The sequence below is a fragment of the Cryptotermes secundus genome, unplaced genomic scaffold, assembly GCF_002891405.2.
Source record: "Cryptotermes secundus unplaced genomic scaffold, Csec_1.0 scaffold156, whole genome shotgun sequence".
Taxonomy (NCBI): Eukaryota; Metazoa; Arthropoda; class Insecta; order Blattodea; family Kalotermitidae; genus Cryptotermes; species Cryptotermes secundus.
Window position 1 is genome coordinate 359,680 of NW_019727089.1, and position 27,335 is coordinate 387,014.

At 38.2% G+C, this 27,335-nt stretch overlaps 1 protein-coding gene across 5 annotated transcripts in view; it reads left to right on the forward strand.

Moving 5' to 3' along the window:
• The window catches only part of LOC111864299 (protein bric-a-brac 1), a 79,409-nt gene extending 52,222 nt beyond the window's left edge, over nt 1–27,187 (forward strand). For 4 of the 5 annotated variants that reach the window (XM_033751382.1, XM_033751381.1, XM_023851441.2 and 1 more), the window contains 2 exons: nt 23,485–24,086; nt 24,785–27,187. In XM_033751382.1, coding sequence (XP_033607273.1) covers nt 23,485–24,086; nt 24,785–25,072 — 890 coding nt within the window. In that variant the 3' untranslated portion in view covers nt 25,073–27,187. Of the gene's footprint in view, nt 1–2,124; nt 3,140–23,484; nt 24,087–24,784 lie in introns of those variants that run through there. The other variant, XM_023851442.2, reaches the window with a different exon arrangement.
• The last annotated feature ends 148 nt before the right edge of the window (nt 27,188–27,335 follow it).

Sequence of the window (27,335 nt, forward strand, 5' to 3'; positions counted from 1 at the left end):
CTTGTCCTATATGCTTTAGGAATGTGTAATATCATGACGGCTATATGAAGAGTTCTTTTTTGTGTGGTATAAGGCTGTGTAGTCCATTGAAAGTGAACCAATGTTTTGGAGCTCTGCTAGCTAGCAAAATGCTTCAAGCTGGTTTCTTGCTTGGCTCATTCTTCAACCCTGAAGAGACAACATGTTCTTCCAAAACACTAGAGTTTAACAGACTACATGACTTTATATCCCAGAAGATGGAACTGATCATAACCACTGCTATGAGAACTTCAGATCCTACATATTTAATTCTGTTCATAATTGTAAGCAGTGCTGTTCTCAGATATTTGAATTTCTTCCTGTTATATGTTTTCTGCATCAAAATTAATTTGAAAACTTTGTTATGTGCTGTTTTTTCAATACTAATTTCTGGATTTCTTCCTTATTATCCTCTGTTTGCTCTGAACAAAAAGAGACTAATTTTCTATGGGAGCCACCATTAGACCATCGCTGTTTCAGATCAGATTTAGAAAACAATGGAGATGACCTGTGAGCTGGGTAGAGTTACTAAATTAAGGCTTAATAGAGTTTGTATGGGTCTTCTAGGTTGAGATTATGCTGTAACAGATAACCTTAAAAAGGTCTAGTTAGTTAGTTATTGGAGAAGGTGGGTTTCCCCATGAACTGAGACCAGTATTGGTCCATTGTGCTTCCCTCTATGATATTCTACCAGTCTCTATACCCTACCGATATTGGTGCGTACCATCAGTCCCGACCGAGCCAGTGAGTTCAGCCTCTACTGGCTCTACTAATGCTTCCCCCATCTATCAGAGGCGTTAGAGACTACTGTTGGACGGGAAATGTCCTTGAATTTGGCTCAATGACCTCCTTTGGAGATATGAGGTTCTTTTACGTGCCGTAAAGCTACGACATGGGACCCACGGCTTGAAAGTCCCTCCCGGAGGACTTGTTCCCTGAATTTTTCCACCCTTAAAAATTCCACAACCTCCGCCGGGTTTGAACCCGCGTACCATGAGTCATGAAAAAGGTCTAGGAAGTAGACATACTTTGGGATCTCAGGTGGACATGTTGTTAGCATATCAAATTCCATGGTATAGTTGAATGCCATGTTTTAATAGAATTCTGTTGATGGTTTAGTGCTGGAGCTGAATTCCAATTTAGTAAAAAGGCTACATCGGGAAATATACCAACATTGGCCACAGTCATTTCAGCTGTTATCATTACATTGTTCTCTCTGTTTGCATGGTATATAGCCACAAAATACATAAAACTAGATAGTCTTGCGTTTATTCCTTATTTTTATGCTGATATGTTACAAGATATTATGTACAGTTATGGTAATCTAATTTTCTTCAGGATAATTTTTAATTTGGAAGTCGAGTTTGACAGTTCTAATTGTGTTTTCTCATGAAAGACAGACACATTTATGTCTGGGTGTATACAATTTCAGTGAAAATGCTTCTTTTTATGTCATAAGTTACTAATTTTACCTAAGCACGGATTGTTTTCCTGGAATAAAATAGTGCTATTACTTTCCAGTACATAGCTTTTAATTCTATAGTTATTATTTTATTAGGTTGTTGGTAGATCATTGTATTGCATGGTCCTGGTAGAAATACATAATATTTAAATTGCAGAAAAAGTATAATTGTTTTACTGGCACAGATTTGTCGTAGTATCTTCATATTTATGGTTTAATATTTTTCTTATGTATAAGATTTGTTATGATTATGTAAGATATTTTCAGAGTTAGTCATTGTCTTTCCTTTTAAATTAAAATCGTTCTATATTTCAGAACTGTTTTCTTGACAGTCGTGTTCTGTTTGTGAGTTACATTTTATACACTAAGCATACCAAAACCATTGTAGCATAGCAGTGCGTCCATTTCTGTCCCTTCACCTGCTCAAATTGCATTTCTTAATCCAGATAGTCCCCACCCATTTACATGGCGCACAGATACATCATATATTAATACCTGCATTGGCATGGTTTAAATTCTAAAGTCAATTTTTTCTGCTTTCTTTGGGTACTTTTCGTAATTTAAGTTGATACTACAACAGTGTATCTGTGCCATGTAAATGCAATATTCCTCTTTTTTCCCTAATACCTGTTCTACTCCTCCAGGCTTACAATGGACATTGCTGGAGCATGGTTACCCCCGGTTTGCACTGTCGTCGTGTCAAGCTAGTCTGTCAGTTCAGGCCTCATCCGCCTTCTGTGCTCCAGAGCCCCCTCCTAATCCAGCAGCTGTTCGAAGGGATATCCCTCAGTATGCTGGACATGCGTACCATTCACATCAAATGTTGCCAATGCCCTCTTGTGCATATGGACCTTCTACAACACCTTCCAGCCCATGCCCTAGTTCCTGCCCAAGTCCTTGCCCTAGCCCATGTTCAAGTCCAGTTTTTATGTCAGCTGGTTCGGGACAGAATTCTCCATCCCGCCGAAAGCGCAGTATTAACCCCCAGTCAGAAGAAAACTTCTTACGTGCACTAGAAGCTGTTCGTTTTGGAGGTATTGGATTCTGCAAGGCTGCTCGCATGTATGGTGTCAACAACCGCACTCTTTGGCTTGAATATAAGAAGCGTGGTTACCCAGTTACTCGGCCCAGTCTCAAGGCACGTGTGAAGCAGGATCTGGCTGTATCGATGCCACCTCCGTCTAATCAGATGGAACCGCCTCCAAATGTAACTGCAACCTCAGTCATGGGTCCTCCTCCACCTGCAACAAACATGCACGTTGGAAGTTTTTTGAGTTCACATCATGTTGAATTTGCACATCCTCAAGGACCTCCAGCCCCTTCAAGGCAGAGGCCACAGGCTAATGCTGGTGACTTGAATGGTGTTTCAGCAAACGCCCATCATGGAATGAATAGTAACTATAATCAGATATGAAAAGGCTGGAAATAATCTGGGTGTTGTGCTTTCAGTAGTGTATGATTATATTGATGACTGATGATATATTTTAATATCAGATGTGATGAGAATGTAAAAGCCTGTGACAAAATGGGTGATTAACTTAAATGTACCATCACTGTATCCCAGAGTGGATTAAGAATGCACATGCACATACAGGAGTTGTAAAGGCAAATGTGTCAGGTTATGTATTTGTCTTGTGTACAATATATCACTTAAATGATTGGCCTGCTATTATTCCTCGACTACTGCCAACACTTGTGAGTTAACACGTGCTGAGTGATTGATACATTTTTAGAACAGAGAATCAGCATTACATTTTTTGAAACCGGAGAAAATTGCAGCTGACAGTTACAGAATTTTACAGCAGATTTTAGGAAATTGAACAATTACTTTGGTCATCCAGCATGGCCAAGATACAGGACAGAGAAGTTGCAGCTACTTCATTCTTTGCTTTTCTTTTCATCTGGCATCACCAGTTTCTTGATTCTAGTGCCGCTGGGAACAAATCGCTGCAGCTGCATGCATATTCTTTGTTTCAAAACTTCAACTGTTATAGTCTAATGCCTGTACGAGTATGTTAGGGGGTATTAGCTTTCCTATTCTGGGCATTTCACAATAAATTTTGGAAGTGGTAAAGATCATTCTTGCTCACCCTGTGTATTCATGTAAGCCCAGGTTATTGAATTGCCAGACCTCAAAGAGTGATTAATGTTTGAAATTTTCCCTCAGTTGGCCACCATTACAGAAGGTTTGAAAAATTTTCTTAGGAACTGAGGTTTCTTCTTTTTCTGTTTGTACCCAGAAAGTTTATATCAACCATTCTCATTGCTGGTAGATTCTAAAGGGCTCTGGCGATGGTGGATGACACACAGAATTACTGGGGTGTGGGACTTTTTCCATCATCCGGAATTCTAGGTAATAGAGGACACGACATTTCTGATCTGTTTCCATCTTCAGGTGAGAAAGGAATACACCTCAGTCAAGATTAGCTCTTTCTAAGGAGCCCATCTGAGTAGGTGTATTCCTTTCTCGCCAGAAGATGGAAACAGATCCATTTTCTGAAATGTCATGCCCTCTATTACCTAGAATTCTGGACAATGGAAAAAGTCCAAGCCCCCAGTAATTCTGTGTGCCTCATTGCTGTTGGAGAATGAGGTAATATAAGGCCATTGTACTTAATGTTGAGTATTTGTCAGTTGTTTATTTGATATGAGAATATAGCATCACCTTCAAGTAAATTTGACAGCAGACCATATTTAAGTTGGTGGAAATATTTAAATAAATTATGTATTTAATCAAACCGTGTTTTAGTTTTGAATTGTTTGAGAAAATGGTTTCTGAGTTGCATGATGAATGTAATAAAAGCCATGGCTCATACTTAATTACATTTGCTGTGTTATACAACATTAAGAAACATTTATAATTGTGCTTTTAATATAAGGTTTTGAATCTCACATGATAAAAGAAATATCAACAAAAATATCACAGAAAGTTTTGTTCATTAAACTGTGATAAAATGCAGTGCTTTTCATAACAGTCTAATTATTTTTGCAAGTTGTCAGCCAGCAATGCATACCATATACTATACAACATGGTATAGTCTCTGTCAACTAAGAGGTGTCTTTCTTCCGTATGGTATCAGAAATATTTAGATCTCTACATATCATCTTGCGCAGGACCTTTCATCTTCCTCTTTTCCATTTATCATTGTTACTGAAATCCATACAGCATACAGTCATTAGAAACCGTTAGCAATAGTCGTTTATTAAAAGTGAGTATGTTTATTAAGGAATTAAGACTTCTGCATAGGTCCATGCAGCACAAGAAGGAACAATGAATGGAGGTGCTTGTCATTAATTTTTGGTAGAATTTTCCCATATCTTATTTAGCCTTGAGTCTGAATTGAAACAGTTATTTCACATGTTGATTTCAGTGGCAGTATTTCCAACTAAGTCAGGGGTAACACTGGGCAGAATACATTGAATTTGCTAAAATCACTTCAGACCTTTCATAACCCTGATTTTTCTACTTTTAATTCTGTCTGCTATTATGAAATTCGTAATGAGATTCAGAATTTCAGCTTTGTATGCATTTATAATGTCTTTCCAGTATTTAATCATTGTGGGCATAACTTTCCTCCTCCTGCTGTTTTTGCCTGAGTGTAATGTGGTTCATTGTACCATGGTTTTGGGTGTACCATGTGTGTGATCATGCCCCCCCCCCAGTGTTTTAATTCCTCCTCTGATTGAGCTGAAATATATTCTAAAGTTATGTTGTACTGAACAGAAGTATGGATGGTGATGTACAGAATTTCAGAATACTGAAATTCTATACATCACCATCTGTACTTCTGTTAATCACTTCTGAGAAATCTCTGAGCATGGTTTGTTGTCACTGTTCACTGACCACTTAGGTGATATCACCCTTCCAGTACTTATAGACAGTGTCACATAACTTCGAACAAGGCCCCGCATTCCTAGTCAAATCCCGCGCATAGCATGTAGTGGGAGGAGTTTCTTCCACTTTCACCCTCCCCTGTGTTTCATTGAAACTACCCTGTTCGCTTTTCAAAGAACATATTAGAATAATACAAATATATTGTCACTCGCCATGCAAAGAAAAATACGTTTAATGCGTATTACTAATTTATACTTTGAAAATCAATAGCTTCGTCTGTGAGTGTAGACCTATACCCTGACCTAATTTATTACTCATTATGTACGATTTAGCGCACAAGGAAATTGACGTTTCTAAACAGATGATAGAAAAACCATAAGTATAACCTGCTTCGAGGGTGCCTTACAAACAACTGGCCGCCTGTCACTTCTCACACCCTCAAACCCACCACCTTGTCTGACATTTTTCATCTGCGCATACAAGGTTACTCTTGGCCTTGTTCAAAGTTATGTGACACTTGCTGTAACAGTAGTTTAACAGACTGCCAAGAATGCTGAGTGGGAGGCATCAAACAACCATGCTCTGTTCTTAGTACCCGCTCAGCCTCAGAGAAATTCAGAATAATCTGCATTAAGTGTGTAATGCACCATGAAACAGAAGATAATTAGGAAGGCCGTTCCGTAGTACATCAGAAAATCCAGCTTCTCATAATTAGTACATGCCCAGTGTGAATAGAGCGCTTAGACTTGGGCTGATGCACTCCACTCAAAGGCCTTATGGCCTCAGCAGTAACAATGAGGGTAGAACATTACAGCTTTAAAGAGGCACTGAAAATAACTGAGGAATTGAAATATAGAGTCTGAAGCCAGTTCTGGGAGCATAGAGCTCAGTATGTGGCAGTATGAGGGAAGATGCAAAATTCTGTTCATTTGTGGGCTAGAAGATGGGGGGGGGGAGCAGAGAAAAGAAAAGTGCTGGACTCTCTGAAACAGAGAAGTGAACAGTTGTTTATTCAGTAAAAGCATAATTAAAGAGAGTATATCTGGAGTAATTTTGAAAATGTAAGCAATTATTTTTCATAAACTGCTGTTAAGATAATGAGAAATGGCTTTGGAGGCAGAAGATTTGTTATGGAATATCCCAGCAGCAGACATAGTTTCAATGGCAATAATGAAATAATGATGTGGGTAGATCAACAAAGTGATTGTGAACATTTGAGCAGCAATAATAGTTATAGAATCATACATTGTAGATAGCCGTAAGCTGAAATGTGTGTTTAAGAATTCATACATAAAGATGTAAGCAAGTTAACTGCTTTCGTGGCTTCTGTATTTATGTAACATAATAAGAGTGTACTCCTGAAGTTCAGCATACTCTTGGGTAGAGGGTACAGGTTTTGTTTTTATGGGAGTGTTTAGTGTGTCCCCCAATATCCACATTATATGGAGGTTGAGATGTATTCCAGGAATTATGTTTGCCATAATCGTTTTAAAATGTATCCTACACATTTTTTTTAATTTCCTTGCATTGAGTGTAAAATATTAATTGAATGGATCCTGTCTTGCCATCAACTTTAGATTCCAAAGTAGGCAGATTATTTCTGAAACTTCCACACAGTGAATTAAAAAAAATGTTAGCCTTCGATTCCTGTTTTAAGAGAGTTTACTGTAATTGGTACTGTTTTTGTGTGTGCATGCGTGCATGTGTATTGGGGGGAGGGGGAGTTTACTTATGTATCTTTGAGAAATGGAACACTTGCCAGAATAAGAATAAGGAGCTGTAGATATGTTTACCAAAGGTAACATGATGTTTTGAACTTTCTCAATAAATGAATGCATGTGAAAGTAACTCTATAATAACTTATAAATTAGAACATTAGATTCTTCTTTTCTGCGATATGTTACTGTGTAGACTGGTATAAATTAACAGACATTTTGCAGGAATGCCCTGCCTCATCTGTTAGGGTGCCTGTAGAAGAAATCTGCCCTTAAGGATGGAAGGATCTCATTTCACTGAAATAATGATAATAATCTACAAGGATACACAGTATCATTTACCAGAAGACAGTAATTTTCCTAGTCACTGCCATGAGGACCTTGAATCTTACATTAATTAGAACAATTTGACCTGGAAATGAAGGGCTGATCTATATACATGGTGCAATCCAAAAGTTCCTGAAATATATTAATAAAAACTATTACATACTACCTGGATCTTATGCTGCACCATCACCTTGGGAGTGCATACACCGATCCCAGCATTTCTGACACTTCTGAAATGCATCCTGGAAGTCTTTCTTTGTTAGGGCGTTTATTACTGTCTGCGTTTCCGCTTGAATTTCCTCAGTTATATCAAATCTTCGCCCCTTCAACTTGATTTTCATCTTGGGGAAGAGAAAGAAGTCGCATGGAGCTAAGTCTGGCGAGTACGGTGGGTGGGGAACAACAGCCATCTTGTTTTTAGCCAAAAATTCCTGCACAATGTAAGCCGTATGTGGTCGTGCGTTGTCATGGTGGAGTACCCAGTCGTTTGTGCGCCACTTCTCATGTCCTCCCTCAGACGCCTTAGAACATGATACAACTCTTTATTGACTGTCTGACCAGGAGGGACAAACTCCTTATGAACAATCCCGTCAGTATGAAAAAACAGATCAACATGGAATTAATGATGCTCTTAACTTGTCGAGCTTCTTTTGGCCGAGGTGAAGAAGGGCTCTTCCATTGCGACAATTGCTGCTTACTTTCAGGGTTATAGCTATAAACCCAAATTTCATCAGCAGTGACTACTTTTGAAAGAAAGTTTGGATCCTCTTGAAGCTATTGCTGAAGTTCCCTGCAGACTTCCAAGCGATGCTGCTTCTGTTCATTTTGCAGCAGTCGTGGCACAAACTTCACCGCAATCCTCATATTTAGTTCCTCTGACAAAATTCGTTGACATGTACCATAACTTAGTCCCAAGGTGTTACAGAGGTCTTGGATGGTCAGTCTACGATCTTGCAGAATCAGATCCCTAAATTTCATGACATTTTCTGGTGTGGTGCCAGTTGACAGCCGTCCCAAACGATCATCATCAGTCAATTTTTGGCAATTTTTGAAACGCTTATACAGTTGTAAGTTTGTGTATGGCCTAAATTGTTGTCACCAAAAGCTTGCTTCAACATTTGGTGCGTTTCTGCAGCCGTTTTCCCAAGCTTAAAACACAACTTTATACAGACACTCTGCTCTCTCAGTTTAGCCATCGGAAAACCGCAAACTCACGGAAACAAAACAATGGAAATACATTCACCAACAATAAACCCAACCACCCAACTCGACGCTGCTTGCCACACTGATTCAGCAAGGGTGTGGGGAGACACATAGCGGTATTTTGACGTACTCATAACCATTGCGCACAAAATTAAAATTTCGGGAACTTTTGGATTGAACCACATATTAGGTCGGTGATTGTTGATTTATATATATTTCTACACGTTTATGTTCATGAATAGCCTCTAAGGTTTATATCATCAGTAAGACAGAATTTTTAGTATCATCACCTTCTTCTTCCTCTTCCTCTTCAGGACAAGTGGGAACGTAGTTGGTCAAGGCATTATGCTACAAGCTGGAATGTCGAGGGCTCGAGTCCCGATGAGGTCGGATTTTTTCAGTTTACTCGATCCTTCCAGCCGCACTATGGCCATAGGGTCAACTCAGCCTCTAACAGAAATGAGTACCAGGAATCTTCCTGTGGGTAAAGGGCAGCCTGCGCATAAGGCTGACAGCCTTACCGCCATCTGTGGGCTAATTGTCTAGAGAAAATGTGAAAGCCTCGGCATCTCACAACCCAATAAACCTTCACAGCCTGTTACAGGGATAGCTTTACCTTTTTCTTTTTACCTTTATCTTCTCCTCAGTCCATCCTTATAATTTCTTTCCTGTCTTTTTGAATGATTTTGAGAAAGGTGAAAGTATTGTTCAACATGATGTTTGAAATCTCTCACGACTTACACAGTTACATATAACACTCACAGTTTTCCATTAAATAGGAAAGAAGAGTTCAATGTGATCATCATAGTGTTATTTGCAGTTCAACAGGAAAGTTTCATAATGCTGTAGAGTCCTGTGTTTCTTCCTTTCAAGTCAGTTTTGCGTTATATTACGACTACTGGAAAGCAGAAGTTAAAGCACATGGTATTGCTTTCGATCAGTAAGTTGGATCGTGGAAAGAAGACAGTTCTTGCTGCCAATCTTTTATACAATAAATAATGTAAAAGAACTTACTAAGATATGATATCAGTTCTATGCAAGGTGGGATGTGGTGATCAATATTTTATGAACTGAAAGTGAATTTGTTGCACATGAAACATTAATAAGTGTCATTCTTCAGCAGAATGTTGAGTGAAGGAAAATTGAACCATTAAGGTTCAGAAAGCCATCTTATCTGCAAGACTTGAACTATTAAGACATTTCTAAGAAAACAGTGATTTTATTAATTACTATGAATTTAATATATTGAAGATTAAATTCTTTAAATACTTCTGCTTAGTTTCATGTTGAAGCAGACTTGAGTAGATTTTGATAGATGTGTCAGACTATCTAATGTAGATGTGTACTGAATTTTTAACTTGGTAATTTTTGTGGAATTGTTTAAGTTTTGTTAACAGTAGATATTAAGATTTAATTGAAGCAGAGGTCAGAGAGGTAGTATTTAGTTAAATACATTTTTGTGCAGGTGATAAAGGCATAATAACAAAATTGCTAACGGAGTACTAGCACTTACCGTCAGAAAATTGAAACTGTATCATTTTCAGTGATAGTACAAGGGTTGGAACTTTAATAGTGGCAAATATTTGTTTACAACTGATACAAAATAGATGCATGTTTCGAAGTTTGACTGTCCTTCAGTGTAGTCGCCAGCATTGTGTACAACCCGTTGCCAGCAATGTGGAAGACGGAGGCTACCTTTAGCAGCACCTGTTGTTGATAGTTTGAATGGAGCAGTCTACTGCCTGAAGAATCTCTGGAACAGTTCTGAAGTGAATGCCATGAAGTGGTTCCTTCATCTTAGGAATCAAGTCAAAGTCACAAGGGCTGTAGTCCGGGGAGTATCGTGGATGGTACAGCACTTCCCAGCCCCATCCATCAAACAAATCAGCCACAGCTTGTGCTGCATGCAGCCAAGCATTGTCCTGCAAAATGATAGGTGGGTTGTGCAGAAAGTGTCACCGCTTCTTTCTCAATACTGGTCTCAGGTTGTGTTCCAAAAATGAACGGTAATACTGCGCATTGACGTTCTGCTCTCGGGGAACAGTATTTGTAGGATAACACAATCACAGTCATACACAAGAATCACCATAATTTTCACATTGCTCGGGTTCTCACAAACTTTTGATTTACGTGGTGACCTGTAATGATGCCATTCGTTCGATTGGCATTTCATTTGTGGCTCGTACAGTTTGGCCCTTGTCTCATCCAGCATTATGATACGGCGTTAGAAAGCGTCTCCTTTGCGCTCATGTGGTTACAAGCAGCATCGTATCGTAGCCATATCTGCATTTCCGCCAAATCATGCGGAACCCATCGTGATGCAGTTTTTCTCATGCCCAGGTGTTCCTTCAGAATGTGAAGCGCAGTTGTATGCGCCAATCCTGTCTCTATTGCCAGCTCACGAATCATATGGTGTCGATCACTCTCCAGTAACACGGAAAGAGCACACTTCTTCTTCACTGACACTAGGGCGACCTGGCCGACGCATGTCTGCCACGTTTTGGCGTCCCTCATTAAAGGCTTTTACTCACCATGCCACTGTTCTGTAAGGCAGTGCAGATTCCCCGCAAACCTCTTGAAGACCTTGATGACACTGTCATGCTGTATGGCCTCTGGCACATTCCTTCTTTATCCAACTCCATTGTTCCTGTTTTGAAAACATCATGACAACACTACATTAGACCGCCAGCTAACACGAGGCTCTGTTCTTCTCGTCACTGCGCATGCGCATGATGTGGGAAGGGAGAGTCCATTTGCCCTGAAGTAAGGTAGGTATGTAACTAATGTGTGGTATAAGCAACATTGTTTGGTTCCATTGCATGGCGTCTCTACAGCAGTGTTGCCACTATTAAAGTTCAACACTCATATGTAGAATCTCTTTAGTATAGGGCCTACTCTGCCCTCTGGCCCAGTGGTGTACAATATAGAACTGTGGTGTGTGCTTCTAATTAAACACCATTGTTGAAGAAAGTGTTTCAAACCATCTGGTCTGTTATTGTACCCTGTGTTCAGACTAATATACAAGTATAATTTATTTGGTTGAAGGGAATAGGCTATTTCTAGTATTTGAGGAGTTATGTGTGAAGTATTGTGATTGAAGTTTTAGGAATTGTTATATCCTCAAAAAGTCTGGTTTTGAAATAACCAATTTGAGATCACCACCTGAGGGTTTTCACCTCCCTCCCCCCTGCATTGTCAGTTTAAGATTACGTGGACCATTCTGTGCCAACCAGTTCATCACATGTAAAGATTATAAACACACTAATGGAGAAAAACTTTTGTGCAACAAGGAAGTTTCAGAGAATGAGCTCAGGACCATTTGCAAGTATGGCTTGATAAATTTTTCATAAGCCATAGTCCAGTCTCTGCACTGTATGACTGTTACTATTGTGGTGGGTGACTTGATTGTTTATGGTTTGCTTCAGATGATAGTGCATGGTTCCATTAGTCAATAAATGAAAAGTTTTGAGAACTGCATTTTGTACAAGTCAAAATAGGTGTTTTTCAAGGTACCAAGGAAATAGAGTAAAGGTACTATATTGCTAGATGTGCACATAATGTAAAGGAAAGGAATATTATATTTTATAGTGATATTCTCTAAGTCTAATTATATTGTAGATGAATAAATTTCATTATATATAGTACTGCGTGAAGAACTCAAATTCAAAAATAATGTTTTGCTTCTGTGAGGTATTATTATAACTAACTTCATCCTAAGTTCTCTTACTGGGTGCTTATTTTCGTTGACAGACTATGCGCCATCATTCCGGCAGACGGGCAGTCGTTCAGTTCTCACGTCTCTGTCCCAACGTAAAACGCAAATGTTTACGTTGCGAAAAGGAACAACCCAAAACTTTTTACAGGCCATTGAAGATGTGCGCAGTGGTAAATGTAGCTTTCTAGCAGCAGGCAGGAAGTATGGAGTGAGCCATATGACGTTATATAGATATTATTTAAGCATGGGCTACCCAGTGAGCTCTAGGTCCAGTCATTATGCTGATAACTATTGCAGATACAAGACGTATCAGTATGAGTGAACTTTATAATTAAATACCATATGTCAGGTTTTGTAATTTGTAAAACATGAAGATATTCATGGAGACTAGAGTGCATTTAAAAGTGACCAATTGTTTGGTATTTTACATTTATGCAAAGAACATTAAACTGGAAACTTGTTAATTGTAAAGCTTATGCTTGTGTGAGTTTCTTCTGTACTCTTATAAATTGGGTTTTTTGTTGTTTACTGGTATCACATAATTTTCAAGAAGTGCTCTCCATGCGGTGAAAAGCACTTGAAATATTATAGGTAGTGTTAAATCCATTTTTTGTTGCTGTATAGCTAGAAAGGTCATCGCTATATTTTGAAACAATTTTTATAATACTTAGTCATTACATTATGACATGGCTTGACCATGTGAAAGGAATATGTCATGCCTGTATAATTATTGTAACAGAACAATAGTACTGAAAATCACAGTTGTAAATAAAGAGGAACTAAATACTTTTGTTTTTAGTGAACAGAACTCACCACTTCAGTTATCTGTATAGATAAGTGAGCTGAACTTGAGCTGGTTAGTGGGCACTGCAAGAGACCACAAACAAGAGAATGAGAGTGAGTGAGAGTGTGGGTCTGTAAGACAGGGTGACTAATATGAACAGGAATTAAAAGAGTAATTACAGTAAAACCTGTCTTAAATGGAATCTCGAGGGACCAGAAAAAATTTCCGCTGAAGCCAGGTTTCCGTTTAATCAAGGTATACTATAATAACTAAACCAGGACATAAACATATTTGAGACAAAACAAAACTACATGCTCATGAATTTATTCACACTATAATCATTGAACACATGCAGACATTACACTGAACAGGAAAAAATTGCAGTACTCACTTTTTATAATTTTACCGGAACTCCGGCAGAGTTTTTTGCATGCAGTTTACTCTCTTGGCTGCCTGACTTTCCCCAAACACTTTAGATTGAGAAATTATTGTAAGCATTCCGTTGCATGGCAAACTCCTCCAGGACCTTTAAACTGTTGGCAGCATCCTGATAAGTCTTCACTGTACACTTTTCTTCTTCTATCACAGTGTCATTTTCCTCTTCTTCCTCTTCCTCCTCTCTTCCTTTTTTCCATTTTCTCAAAAATTCTCAACTAATACTTCGATATCCATTGTGTCTGGTTCTGTTTGCACATCTTTGTCTATGTTGATGTAGTCCTCAGCATTACAGTTACTGAAAGCAGCTTCATTCATTCCTTCTGGTCATTCTCATTTTCTACACTAGGAGTAACTTCTACCATAGAAAATCCTGCTTTTTCGAACCACTTTGTCACAGTTTCTGTTAACAACTTCTTTACTGCTTGACTTGTCAAAATAACTGCATCTAGAACCCAGACAGTTCTTGCAAGTTCAGAGGCGGATGATGTAGAATCTATATTGACGAGCAAAGATTGCATTAATAATTTACGATAGTGGACCTTAACATTCCGAATGATGCCCTGATCCACTGGTTGAGAAACACTAGTGGTGTTTGGAGGGAACCAAGCAAGTCGCGCGTTGGAAAGTTCGATATGGGGGTGGCATGTTGCTTTATCCAAGAACAACAAAACATGCCGGTTTTGCATTTTCATTCTACCATTGAAGGCCGTTAACCTTTCCTCCATGATCTGTGACGTCATCCATGCCTTTTTGTTGGATCTCCGCTCAACGGAAATTTCCATATGTCCATGTTTCAGAAGCATCGTGGCTTTGCTGCCTTGCCAATCACTAAGGTTTTCTCCATTTCACCCTTACATAAAACCACATAGAAGAACAGTCAATCTTTCTCTGCACAGTTTTCCTCCCAAACATTTTTCACCTTTCAGACATAGCTATTTATTCGGAATCGCGCAGAAGAACAGTCCAATCTCATCACCGTTCGCTATGTTTTCAGGTTCATATCCCTCGATTATGGATGGCAGTTTAGCTTCCCATTCCTCAATGGTCTCACTATTTACATCACTTGATTCACCACAAAGTTCGTTAAAAACTATCCGATGTCTTTTGCGAAAACTCTGCAGCCATCCATTAGATGCGTTGAATTCAGTCTTCCCCAGTTTTTCAGCGACTTTTTTAGCATATTCCTGTACCATAGGACCCGACAACTGGTGATTTTTCACCCTCACACTGACAAACCACTCCCACACTATTTCATTAACGTCTTTGTTTGCAGTTTTCTTAAGTTCTCTTTTTATTTTTCCATTGGCACAAGTTTCCCACCGCTTCAGAATTTCCATTTTCTTCTTTAGAATCTCATACACTTGAGTTTCACCAACGTTAAACATCTTCCTTATCTGCTTAAGAGACAATTTATCTCGCTCACTCGCATGAATCTCTTTTAATCTTGTGTTACAATCAAGCACAACTCTTGTCTTTGTAGCCATGATGACAACTGCTAGACTAAAGTAAAACTGTAGGCCTAGAGTCCTTCCTGAATTCAATTTCCAGAAGGGGAAAACAATTCTGCTGAATCTCAGTGCAGGTAGTGCAGTACCGTTAGAAGCTTATTTTAAAGAGTTAGGGAAAACAAAATTCTGTAGAATGTATAGGATGCCTAAAATTATTCTAAGCGATGCATTCCAGAAGACTGGAAATTTTCCGTATAAAGGCTTATTTTGATTTCCGTTGTACGTGTTAGACAGTTTCCGTTTAATCCAGGTTATTTAACATCTTTTTCAGCCCCAAAGTCAAGGGACCCGAAAATATGTCCGTTTAATAAAGGGTACCTTTAAGGCAGGTTTTACTGTATAACAGAATTTTAGCATATTCTTGGACACATATCAGAATTTGAAGTGTGTTGTGTCTTCTTTATTTAAAAAGTTATCAGGTCTTGTTTTATCCCACTTGGAAAGGATGTTAGAACAAATTTTGAGAAAGTAAAGTATTAATCACATCAGCAGGAAGATGTTTCTCTCATACAGTGTACATGCATGTATTAGGATAAAGGTATTTGACAAAGGGCTAGAGTTGAGCAATACCAGATACTGCTGAGTAGACATCCTCTGTTGTCTGTTATCCATGTTTGCATCAAGCAGAGGAAGGCCTCTCCTGTATTGGGCAGCTGTTAAAATGTGAGAATTTTTTCATGAGTACCAGGCTGATGTCTGAAGATTTAATTGTTGCCTTTGGTCTGTCCAGACAATTGTAATTTAAGGCCAAGAATCAATTGAGGTGATATATTACATTACATTACATTGCATTCCATGGATCCAGAGTTAGTCAAAATGACTGTAGGATGTGGAATATGTCATATAAATACAAAACATACATGGTGTGTCCAGGACCCGTTAGGACTCCCCCCCCCCCTTTTTTTTCTTCCCCTGCAATACCATCTGTTGGCGAGTTGTGAAGTTAAAATTCTTGAAGTTTCAGCTGTGGCTGCCTATAATTTCAAAGCACAAGCATCGCTACATCATGTGTTCTGACCTTGACTGTAACAGTACTGTCTGACTCTCGTCTGAAAATGGTGGTTGAACAAAGAGCCAACATCAAATTTTGTTTTAAGGTAGGCAAAACAGCCGGAAAAGCATACAAAATGATGGAAAGTGTGTACGGTAGTGATTGTTTGAGTCACTCGAACATTTTTCGATGGTATGCTGTATTTTGTGATGGCAGGGAAGACATTAAAGACACTCCACGTGCATCAAAACCGAGAACAAGTCACACTGGAGTAAATGTGAAAAAAGTGACCGAAATCCTGTCATCAGACAGATGTGTTTCTGCAAGACTCATCGAGGAGCTTTTGGGAATACCAAAAAGTACTGTGCATAAAATTTTGATCGAGGATTTAGACAAGGGGAAGGTCTGTGCAGTTTGTCCCGCACACGCTGTCTGGCGATGAAAAACATGCCAAAGTGGAACACTGCAAAGACATGTTACAGTCAGCCCAAAGTGATACAGAATTTACAAAATTGATTGTTACTGGTGATGAGACATGGTGTTTTCAATATGAGCCTCTCACAAAGTGGCAGAGTGCAGCGTAGTTGAGCCCAAAGAAGCCGAAACCAAAGAAAGTATGCACGCAAAAGAGTAGAGTAAAGACACTGCTAAACATTTACTTCAGTTCCAAAGGAATCATTCACAAGGAATTTCTGCCAAGTCAAACAGTGAATTCTGATTATGATCTCAGGGTCCTCAATCGTTTGTGGGCAAGAATTCTTCAAATTCGACCTGAATGTCGAGAGTAAGGTTCCTAGTCACTCCTCCACAAAAATGCCCCACCCCACAAATCGAAGATCATGCACTTTTTTGACCAGAAAAGGGATCACAGTCCTTGATCATCCTCTGTATTCGCCAGATTTGGCTCCAGCAGATTTCTGGTTGTTCCCAAAAGTTTAATTGGTGAAGAAAGGGGACCGTTACGACACCATCCAGGACATCCAAAGGGAATGTACTACAGTTTTAAATGCAATTCCACAAAAGGAGTACAGTGACTGTTTTCAAAAACTTTTCAATCAATTCCAGCTGTGTATTGATTCAGAAGGAGACTATTTTGAATAAAAAGCGTGAAATTTTGAAAATAATTCACATCTTGTATTTTTAATAATCACAGTCCTAACAGAACCTGGACACACTGTATGTACAGTGGAGTATGTATGTATGGAGTTCTCACACAAGAGAAACCAAGAATACACAGTGACTCTGATGTGACATCATTAGTTTTGAACCATTGCAAACAAATGAGATTGTGTCTCACGCATGATAGCAGTACTGTCATGTGTGTTACTTGTTATTTTCTGAGCTTTAATAAATCTGGTTAGGCAAACATGAGGGATGAAACTAATTGTAATGCTTTTGTGTGTGTGAATACTTTCCTTTCATGAGGAAAGAAAGTGTTGAGAGATCAACTATGTTATCTATTTATGCCCCTTACAATGTTAGAACCATTCATCTAATTTTGGTGAAATTTTTTTACAAGTATTATGCCATCAGAAGTTGTCTGAATATCCTGCATTTTCAATTTCTTGTAATCAGCGCTAACAACATGCTGGGTGCATAAATTTGTGAGATGGAATTGACACATTATGTAGGGTCCTGAAATGATGTAAAGTAACTGGTCATCAAAATCTCTGCAGCTTTCAGTAAGGTCATTTCTTTTTTGTATAATGTAAAATAAAATGGCAGCTGCATGGAGTCTGTATTTAGCTTTTGGTATCATGATAATAACTAATGAACCATTGGAGTTATGCTTCTGAAATTTGGTATGGAGGCATAAAAATCTAAACAAATTCTGTATGAAAGATTGTTTATAAGTCAACAATTACAAATGTGGCAATTCAGAATTTTGAGGTTTTTGCCTGGTGGATTTCATGTAGAGAAAATCTGTACTTGTTCTTCCAAAAAATAAAATATGATGATGATTATGACAGCAACAACAATTCATTTTCTTCTACAAACATGTTTGCTAGCACTCTTATGCTCAGTTCGAGCCCCAAGGCCAAAACATGAAACTTTTGACAAATTTGCCAGCGCACATCATTTATTTCTTTGTATGCATACTGATACATACCTCCTCAAAAAGTGCTGATTGAGATGATTGTGATAATGATTTGTATCCTATCTATAATTAAAAATAATAAAAGAAAATTGTGTAACTAGAACTAGATTATATGATCTGTACATTACCATGTAAGCTAAATTTAATTTTATTATCAAGTTCAAAATTAACGTTATATAAGTAAGACAATAACAACACAAGATTTGCCGGAGTTTTCAGTAGAAAAGTAAATCTTAATGGGTTTCCCGTGTGACTCCTTTTTTTTTATTTTTGTACTTCCTACAGAGTGTGCAGTTAGGAAGGATTGTAATTGAATAGGACACAGAGCTTCTGGTTTATAGTCATGATTTTAATTTATTGGTTAGAAGTATGAATATGTTAAAGAAAAGCATGGAAACTCAAAGACACTTGGCAAAGATGTTAGTTTAGACGTAAATGTAGAGGCAGTTTAATGTATGTTGATGCCTCATCACTAGAGTGCAGTACAGAATCATAAAGAAAAAAAGATAGCTAATAAATCCTTTGAATGTGTGGAAAAGTTCAAATATTTGGGAATGACAGTAACAAATCAATATTGCATTCACAAAGAGATTAAGAGCAGATTAAATTAGAAATGCTTCAGCCATTCAGTTTAGAACCTTTTATCTTCCCATCTGCTGTCTAAAATGTAAATATTGAAATATACAGAAGTGTAATTTTACATGGGTATAAAACCTGGTCTCGTGCTTTAAGGGACGGACATATATGGTGTTCAAAAGTAGGGTGCTGGGGAGACCTAAGGGAGGAAGTGAGGGGAAGCCGCATGGAATTATATAATGAGCTTAGTAATTTGCACCCATCACAAAATATTATTGGAATGATCATATTGAGCGAAATGATATGGGCAGGACATGTAGCATGCAGAGAGATGAAAAATATGTATAGAATTTTAGTTAGATAACTTGCATGTAAGAGGCAAACTTGAAGACCCAGGCATAGTTGGGTGGATATTATTGAAATTGTTCTTAAAGAAAATGGGCACAAGGGTGAGGATATGGACTGGGTTCTTCAGGCTTGGATAAGGACCAGTCATGGATTCTTCGGCCATGGTAATGAGCCTTTGGCTATCATGAGAGCTGGAGAATTCCTTGAGTACATGAGCTAACAGTAGCTTCTCAAAAATGGCTCTGCTCCATATAGTTTTTTTAGTTCATGAGAAGTCTAGTGGGACTGGTGAAGATTTTTCTTATTTCAGTTATTTATGCCTTTACATGTTTTGGTCTTCAGAGACCATCATCAGAGGGACACCTTTACATCAGTACAGCTGGAAGCCACTATTACAATACATGTTCTGAACGTTAAAATATGGGAACAGCTGCTGTAGTTGTAAAAATACCCAATTGTATATTATTAATATTATATGTATGTATATATATATTGTATGTATAATATTAATAATATACAATTGGGTATTTTTACAACTACAGCAGCTGTTCCCATACATTAAAATATTTGTAATTGGTTAAGATTTTATTGGAATTTATAAACCAAGTAGGTTCGTGTCATCTTTCTTATTATTTCTCTTGATGGGGGCCGAACGTGTGCTGCCTTGTCGTTCTCAAGAAGAGGGGTTTTTTATGTTGTCCTTTATGTGTTTATGGCATGCTTCACGAGTCACACTAGATGGAACTCTTTAACTTTTCATGATATTGTTAGTGTGACGGACCAGAATGAAACAAAATTTTTTTAGTTATTTGACATAAAAGTACAGGGTTTCCCCTCTGTTTAGTTTTGCTGAGTATAGCAATAAAAATGTTCAGAAAAAGGGATTAAAAAATTTTCAAAAGAAGTTGAGCTGCAGGAAAGTTTCACATTATTTTGAAAAATGTTGTAATCAGATTACTACAATTTAATCATAACATAGGCCATGCAGTAGTGTAGTTGGTTGAGGTACTGTGCTACAAGCCGGAGGGTCATGGGTTCAATTCCCGATGAGATCTTGAGCTAACTAACTCTTCTAGCCACACTATGGCCTGGGGTCAACTCAGCCTCTAACAGAAATGAGTACCAGGAATGTTCCTGAGGTTAAAGGTCAACCAGTACATAAGGCTGACAGCCTCACCACCATGTGTGAGCTGATCTAGAAAATGTGTTGGCCTTGATGTCTCAAACCTGTGGGACTCCATGACCTGTTGCAGGGATAGCTTTATCTTTTATAGGCACCGTATTTGTACACATTAACCTTCCACTTATGCTGTAACCATATCAGGATTCATGTTCATGTTTTAACTCAAGGTGGGCCAGTCATATTAAGGAACTAAAACTCTGTGTTTGTTGTACAGGGTCTGTTCAAAAAGTTCCAGAACTTTGAAATTGCGCACCAACTCGACATCTTAGTGATGTCGGGTAAGTTATGCTGCCTAGTGGCATACTTCCTAATTGTTATCCTTTTTTCCATGTCATCCTGCTGTAATAGTCATCCCCCTAGAGCTGTTTGTTCACATGCATGTAGAGTGTGTCTTGCGATATTTGAGACGGCTGATATTCATGAGCATGAAAATCTTGTTGAGGGTTTTTTTTTACATCAAAAGTGTTGTGCATTATGAAACCTTACATGGGGGGCAAGCAGTGAATCGCTGGTATTATCTTAAAATGCTGAAACGTCTCAGAGAGAATGTCTGGAGAAAAAGCCTCTGGTTCCTCCATTATGACAGTGTGCCAGCTCATGCATCACTACTGATTCATGATTTCAGTTTGAGAAATAAAAAGTCTGCTGGAGCCAGGTCAGGTGAGTAGGGTGGTTGAGGAAGCACAGTTGTGTTCACATTGACCAAAAAGTCACAAATCAGTAGTGATGCATGAGCTGACACATTGTCCTGATGGTGAAACTAGAGGCTTATTTCTCCACAACAGGTCTTTTTCTCCTGACATTTTCTCATAGACTTTTCAACACTTTAAGATAATACCAGCAATTCACTGTTTGCCCCTGATGTAAGAATTCATGATGCACAGCACACTCGATGTCAAAAAGAACCGTCAACATGACTTTCACGCTCATGAATATCAGCCATCTCGAATATCACAAGACACACTCTACATGCACGAGAACAAACAGCTCTAGGGTGATGACTAATCACAGCAGGATGACATGGCAAGAAGGATGATAATTAGGAAGCACGCCACTAGTAAAAGTAAAGCTATCCCTGTAACAGGCGGTGAAGGTCGATAGGGTTATGAGATGTTGAGGGTCCCACATTATGTATACGATAGGCTGAAAGATGGCCATAAGGTTGTTAGCCTTATGCACCAGCCGCTCTTTACTCCCCAGGAAAATTATTTAATTAATTCCTCTACTCATTTCTGTTAGAGGCTGAGTCAATCCCAGGGCCATAGTGCAGCTGGAAGGATTAGGTCAATTGAAAAGAATCCAATGACCTCATTGGGGCTTGAACTCTCGACATTCCGGCTTGTAGCATAGGCCCCAGCACGCCACTAGGCAGTACAACTTACCCAACATTGCTAACACTTCAAGTTGGTGCGCTATTTCAGAATTCTGGAACTTTTTGAACAGGCCATGTATATGCATTGTATGAATATTTTAACAAAGTAGCCATTTCTCAAAATTTGTATGCAGGCAACTCTGTCCTAAAAATTTCAAGCTCTTAGCATTGCATTCCAATCTGCTTATATTCCTTACTGCAGAAGCAGTTGTGTAGTTAATTATTTTTGTTTCATATTGTGTAGAGTGCAACAGGATGCTTAAATATAATATTGTAACATATGAATATTAAATTTTTAATTAGGTAATCACTGTTAAGTTGCATTAATGGGATCCACTAGTGGAATGTGAGATTTCTTTATTGGTATTCATCTGTAACCTGTCTGATAATAGGCTGTGTACCCAACAATATTGTTTCTAATCAAGGTTTGGTCGCCTGCATTCATGAATACTGAATCTGTGGATGTCTTCATGTAAAGGAAGTTGAACACTAACATTTACCTCACATTATTTTATCAAGGATTTACTCTCAGTAGATGTACATTTAAACATGTTTTGAATGAAGTGATTTCTTTGATGATGGCACCAGGGAAGGAGAATGAACGATGATGTTGCAAATTTCAGTACCAAAGAATGGATGTACTAGACCTTCAAATCATTGTTATGGGTATTTCTGAAAGTCAGTCATAAAATAATTTGGAAACTAAGATCCTTCTACAATAAATTTTAATGTAATGCAGAAAAGTATGTAATTGCATTTTAAGTTAGCCCTTTGAAGCACAGTTTTTACATTGTGTGCTAGAGAGTGCATTTTGTGTGTAATGTATTTTATAGGTTTTGGTATGATAATCAGAATAAACAGTTTTTGTTCCTAAACAGCCTTGATCTGTTGATGTCCGTAATGGAGGCACAATGTGTTTTCTTTTGCTAAAGTATAATTCAGGTAGGAACTGAATTTATGTATATTATTTACATGAATTTCATGCTTCGAAAGGCAAACGGTGCTGCCATTCATCAATGTGTGGTTTATGATTGCTTTTATGATTTTCTTTCTGTTGATTACAAGTAGAATAAAATAATTTTTTATGTTTCTTGCTAATCAGCATGGAGGAATAAGAACTGAATCTTGTTTTAAGTAACTCATTTGTACTACAGTACGGAGTTGTGGGTTGTAACGCAATATGGTCTGGTGGATAGGTACCCACTGCTTCAGGCTATGCTGCCTCCATCATCAGGGTTCCTTCTACCCAGACGATGGAAGGAGCAGGTTTATCTGAAACATTGGTACCGACCCTCATACCTAATCGCACCATATCCCAGAAAATTGTAATGTTAATATTTACCACCATGAAAACAAATCCCAGTCTGTTTGTGGAGTATAGTAGCAGCACCAATATTATAAACCAATACCTGAGGACAGGCATAGTCTAGTCTCCAACAGTAAAAATAGGACTCTGGATTATGTTCAGATAATTGACCATTTTATTATAAACATTTGTTTCTGAATACACCAGAGTTTATGTTATTTCATGAAGTTCTATATGAACTTAAATAATGATTCAGCAATTATAGTTTTATACTTGTATAACACCTAAAAAGTGGAACCAAATTGTACCAAAAGAGGTAACTGAAAATAGTCACCCAAGGAACCTTTCTTGCGATAACCATCTAATATGTTATATAAGAGCAATCATATATAATTTCTAGTGTCATATAAGTTTGGAGGTTTTCATGATGATAATTATTGTTAATTGTGGAGTGTTTGAGTTACAATTCTGCATCTACTGTTGTGCTAATAAGAAAGGAGTAATCATAATTTTTTGCAGAGTAAAGTGAGAAAATATCTTATACCTTTGTAGCTTTTGTTAGTGTTGGGTTTTTTAAGTGCTATATTGGTTCCATATCATTTCAGCTCGAGTTCCACCAGGCAAACCAGGGAAGCGGCTTCTCATGCGACAACACCGCATCAAGAAGGAGTGTGATCCTGCTCACACATCTCCAGACAGTGAGCCTGGATCACCTCACTTCACTTCTGGCAGTGGTCTGCTTAGCTTACCACCAGTTCGAATTGAGAGACAGTGCTCTGAGCCACCACCTTGCAGTTCTCCCTCTCTTCAGCTAAATCCTACCACTCCCAACCTTCTCACTGTGCCTCCACCAACCTTTCTTGTCAAACAGCATTCTCACCCGCTGCTTCCTAGCCAGCAGAGCCCCACACCACCTACTCCAACATCACTGTTAGTTCAGCGCCAGTTATCACAGCCTGCCCCTGGGCAGACTTGTCTTGTTCCATCCCCAGCACTTCATCATGTCCATCTGGTGGCTACCCCAATGCAGACACCGCCCAACCAGGAGCCAACAAGTCGTGCCGTTAGTCCTTCTGTGGTAATTGAACAATTACCAGTGCTGCGAGTTGTGACTGATCAAACAACGACAGATACAACAAAGAGTAGTAGTCATGGAGGACTTCGAGTTCGCACAGATGAACTCAGGCGAGCATCTTCCTCTCCACAGGTAAAATTGCAATACTTCATTTAGAGCAAATAATTTCAACATTGATCTTGATCTTGTAACTTTTTGCAAACACCAAACAAGAGACAGAAACTTTGATTCTTTTTTTGTGCTCACATTGCTGCAAGTCTGGCACCTGGCCAAATCTTCTGTCCTTGCTGCATTCATTTGGTTTTAATCGACCCACTGTATTCTTGTTCTTTCCACAGATCTCTTACCCTTTTGTCCCAATTTTGTTGCCATTTTTGATAATCCATCTTCCTTTATTTGCTTCACTTGGCTGAACCACAGATATGTTGATTTAAAATCTCCACATAAATAATCACATTCCATTCCTAACTTTGTTTCTAATGAAGGGGACCAGTAGTTTGAGATGTGTAATTTAAGTTTTGAGAATTTAATGGCAGTTATTGTTGAAATTGTGATCTGCAAGTCTATATGATGTCAGCTCAAAGGACCAAAACCTGAGAATATGTAATATAGTTTTCCAGAGTTTTTTATTTTCTTCTTTCTTTCTTTCTGACCTCTGAAAAGAAGTGAAAGGACAGAAGTTGTTCCTTGAATAGATAAAGTTGGGTGGCCACCCAGGACCTCTCACTTTTTGTGCTTGTTCGCTTTGTTGCACTCTCTTCAAAGTATTCATATTTCATCAGGTACATTCCCCCCCCCNTGTGTATAAGAATTTTTGTATTCATTCCCAGGCATCATCACCCAGAGAAGGGCTTGAATCACAGCGTTCTGGACATTGTCCTCTATTACGTCCTGGCCCAGCATTGGGCTGCAATTTCTGCTGGAACACAATTGATGGTCATGGCCGTATCTTGCGTCGTAAAACCAAGTACCACTGCCCTGAGTGCCAGACCAACCTCTGCATTGTGCCATGTTTTCAAGAGTACCATGAAAGGCAGCTTGCTGGGGGCAGCAGAGAGACTGCAGGAGCTGTCTCACCTACCATCATGAAGGTGCTTCCTAAAACCAGCTCTATATAATTAGAAGGTAGGGCCCTAAAGAAACCTATTATTCGGGTGTGTATGTATGAAGTGCATTCAATTCCAATATTTTCCGTTCACTTTTCTGTCCCTCCATACCCTTTAATCTCAAAGTGAGGTATTTAGATTAGTTTTACTCATGTTAAAGGACTATTTTTTTTAATAAAATGGTGAATCAGATAAGAAAAATGCAGTAGAGAGATATTGTGAATGGTGATCCATCCTAGGCCCCAGACTTTACTGCTACATACAAGGTTAATTGAAACTTTGGGGTCCCAACCTTTAATTTAATCTGATCTGTGATGAGACTGTACATGCTTTCATGTTGCTAGTTGTGATGATTTTGCTTCTCTTACTTTTTTCAATTTTAGTGATTGGTTGCCAAGAAAAGATTTGTGACCCAAATTCCAGGTGCTGTATAGAGATGCACAAGATATATCAATGTTCATTAGTCAATGTATCAGCTATATGATATTCTGGTACAGTATGGTCCATAAGTGATATTTTTAATTATAATATGATGTTGAAATTACTAATTATTAAAAATAATGTTACATACATTTTTAATGACTCATTAAACTGGAGCAGTTTCTATTGTGTAAGCATATTAATGAACATCATTAATTTTTCACTGAGGGAACATTTTTTTCCACTCACACTGAGCATTTTCTGTGAAAATTGTATGAAGATTTATTGTTATTTTTTAAATGATATTTATCAAATATTAACATTTTATTACTGAGACATTGATGGGCCAGTACTGTATATGACCATAATGCAATTTTATGCATCATTATGTGTGTGCTGTTAATGTGCTGAAACATGTGCTACTCAGTATGTCAAAGGCTCAGTCACAAGTCAATGCCAGTGTTACTGAAGTGGAATACATACTTAATTCCACTCTTAACATATATTTTATCATTAATGGGACTTTAAAGTTTTAGTAATTTTTTGAAGTGACATGACATATTTAGTTAACAGCTACTTACTAACATGAATATAGGTTACTTTATTTAATGTAAAGTACACACTTCATTGCATTAGGATTAAAGCACTGGAATTTTTATTTTTTGGAGTTTCTTTTAAAAAATTATACAATTTTGTAAGCATTAAAAGAATTTAATTTTTTTTTGTAGCTTTCATGTTTCTTTATGTATCTGAACATAGATCTGAAGACTTTCATTTGTGTTATCATTAGGAATGAGTCTTGACAGGTGATCTGTATATTTAGCATATATTCAAAATACTGTATATAGCCGTTGTCAGAAGGTGACATTAAGCTTCGGAACCAAGTTGAATACAACCAGTGAATAAAGTCATTTGCAGACAGTTTCTCTGTGGCTCTAGAACCACGTAAAATCTATAATCCATTAGACAGGTCAGTGCCACCAGTGCAGGCAGCAGGAGTAGACAGACCATAATGGAAGATATGCTGGCTTAGCAAGACCATCAGGCAGTTAGTTCAGCCTGTAAACTCTGCTGTCAACAAGACACTGGGGAAATCTAGCAACTGGTAATTGTCAAGAAAGATAATTGTTATTGTATTAACTCCCTTGTGAAATCTACCATTAGATCCTGCATTAGACCACTTCATTCAAGTTTGCATCTGTACAGTCTACTTTCCCTAGATATGTCTCACTCATGTTAAAAATAAATGTGTCACTCCATTGATGTCCAGACTTCTGAAGATCCAGTTCCCAAAATGTCAAACTGAGCAAATTGGCTTCTAACTTTTAGTAGAAAGGTGCCTAGTTGCAGTCTCAGCCAGGGCACTGATTATCCTACCAAAGGTTCTTTTTCTGGTTTTTCCTAGTCCTCCCAGTTAGATGTTAGGATAGTACCTCAAATTAGGTCATGACTCCTTCCATCTAATTCGTTATTCTCTAATCATCCTCTCGTTTTATACTGCTGATGGTGTTGTTAAATAAGCCCTTAATAAGTACATAAGTTAATTTTAATAATATTATCCTCATGCGTATATATGTCTTCACTTGACTTTTTGGACACACAGACTTGTGAGATGGGAACATCCCCAGCACAGTTAATTTATGGTCCTGGAGTAAAGTACAGTAATAGATGAAAGCAGTCTTCTGGGATGTGGCACCATGTAAATGTGATGTTAACCAACGTTTCGGAGGAACGTATCGCCTCCATCTTCAGGGTAGAAGAAAAAATAAGAAATCCGCAAGCAAAGAGGCCATGAGAACCGGTACAAGCAGACTGGTGTTGGAAATATACACAGCTATGTGAGAGCAGTGAAGGG